At 44.1% G+C, this 1,623-nt stretch overlaps 1 protein-coding gene across 1 annotated transcript in view; it reads left to right on the top strand.

The window, feature by feature from the left end:
* The window catches only part of zfyve9a (zinc finger, FYVE domain containing 9a), a 35,333-nt gene that overhangs the window by 22,833 nt on the left and 10,877 nt on the right, over positions 1-1,623 (top strand). Inside the window, exons 8-9 of the mRNA XM_013909771.1 lie at positions 391-499; positions 904-1,026. Of these exons, the coding sequence (XP_013765225.1) occupies positions 391-499; positions 904-1,026 (232 nt within the window). The remainder of the gene's footprint in view (positions 1-390; positions 500-903; positions 1,027-1,623) is intronic.

The following is a 1,623-nucleotide window of genomic DNA, read 5'->3' on the forward strand; positions in this document are numbered from 1 at the left end:
CAGCACAGTCACACTGCTGTGGAGTAACAGTCTTAGTGAACTAGATGGTGAAGTTATGAGATGCTGTCGAAGCTGTGTGACTCATGCTCTCCACCTGCTAATATTGATCATTGCAGCTTTAAGGATATAAGGGACCAAATGGCTGAAATGTCAGTTTTGTATTGTTTCAAGTATTTTTCTTCTTCTTGGATTATTTTAAAGAGCACTGCTGATATTTAAATCCAACGTGCTCGGTTATTAATATATAGTTACACTTAATGCTTGTTGAACCTGTTCTGCCAATCTCAGCCATAGTTCCTGAGTATTGTCTGTATTATTACATCTCACTGTGTGTTATAACCTTCAGTACATCTAACTCCACACCCCCCCACCTCTTCTCTCCACCCTCAGGCAGCCCATACCCCTGTTGCCCCGGTGGGCAGCCCCGTGGGCAGCTCTCTCAGCCTGATCCCGGAGGACGGGCTCCCTCCCATCCTCATCTCCACCGGAGTCAAAGGAGGTACGGGAGGCCACATCACAGGTGCTTGCCCTCATCCCCACCGTTCTGCTGCCTCCTCATTGCTCCGTCAGCTGCCGTTTTTGTGCTTTTCTTAAATGTTGTTTCTCTCGTGCTTATACCGTCACCGCTCATGTTTCGACCACTCATTGCTAAGAGGGGGCGGGAGGGTGGGTTTGAACACGGTAATGCTGTGGTTATAAGCGATTGCTTGGGAGAGTTTTTAGCTGCTTCCTAATTTGATTTTGTACTCATTTTACCATCTTCAACCCTCTCCTCCCCTCTCTTGATTCTCATTCTGACTGACATCACCGTCTCTCATTCTCCGTTCCTCTCATTTATCTTAACTTTGCCTTGACTCCTCCCGCTACCTGTTTCTTCTTCTACTCCGCTCCGACCACCTGCAGATTACGCAGTGGAGGAGAGGCCGTCGGAGATCGTCCTCATGCAACAGTTGGAGGAGGGAGGCCCAGACCCACTGGTCTTCGTGCTCAACGCGAACCTGCTCGCCATGGTCAAGCTTGTCAACTGTGAGTTAAAGCACTGTTCTGGGGGGAGGATTTTTGGGGTTTTTTTTTTAAAAGAAGAGGAGCAGCAGTGAGCGTAGAGTCAGACTTCTAAATTAATAATTCTTTGATGACAAAAGGGAAAAAGGCAAAATACATATTTGGACTATATACATTTTTTATGATGGCTGATTTTAGCTCTCTTTTTTTCTTTTCTTGTGAATTACTGAGTAGCCATGCTCAAACATGCTCAAATGCCTGAGGAGTTAGGACGTAGAATATGTACTGCCTGGTTCACTTACTGTATCTGTTAAAGTAACAGCTTTTTGCCATTCACACACACACACAGCTCGGTTACACAGATGTTCATTATGCATTCATTCAGACATTCCTGAAAGAGCTGCCACGCTAATGCAGTGTGTGGCGTATAAGAAGAAATGCCACAATACTACTGAATAATACTCATAAATGTGTATCACAAATCATGATTTATAAATGTTGTCTCATACCGTTTGTCTCATACATCAATACTTTGCATTATGTATGACAGTTTTAAAAATCTGGATTGCAGAGTTTCTGGGTTAAGCCAATGAGGAGCGCCTTAATAATAATAATAATAAT

This window comes from Pundamilia nyererei, unplaced genomic scaffold (genome assembly GCF_000239375.1).
Source record: "Pundamilia nyererei isolate P.nyererei 1_Seehausen unplaced genomic scaffold, PunNye1.0 scaffold00031, whole genome shotgun sequence".
In the NCBI taxonomy this organism is placed as follows: Eukaryota; Metazoa; Chordata; class Actinopteri; order Cichliformes; family Cichlidae; genus Pundamilia; species Pundamilia nyererei.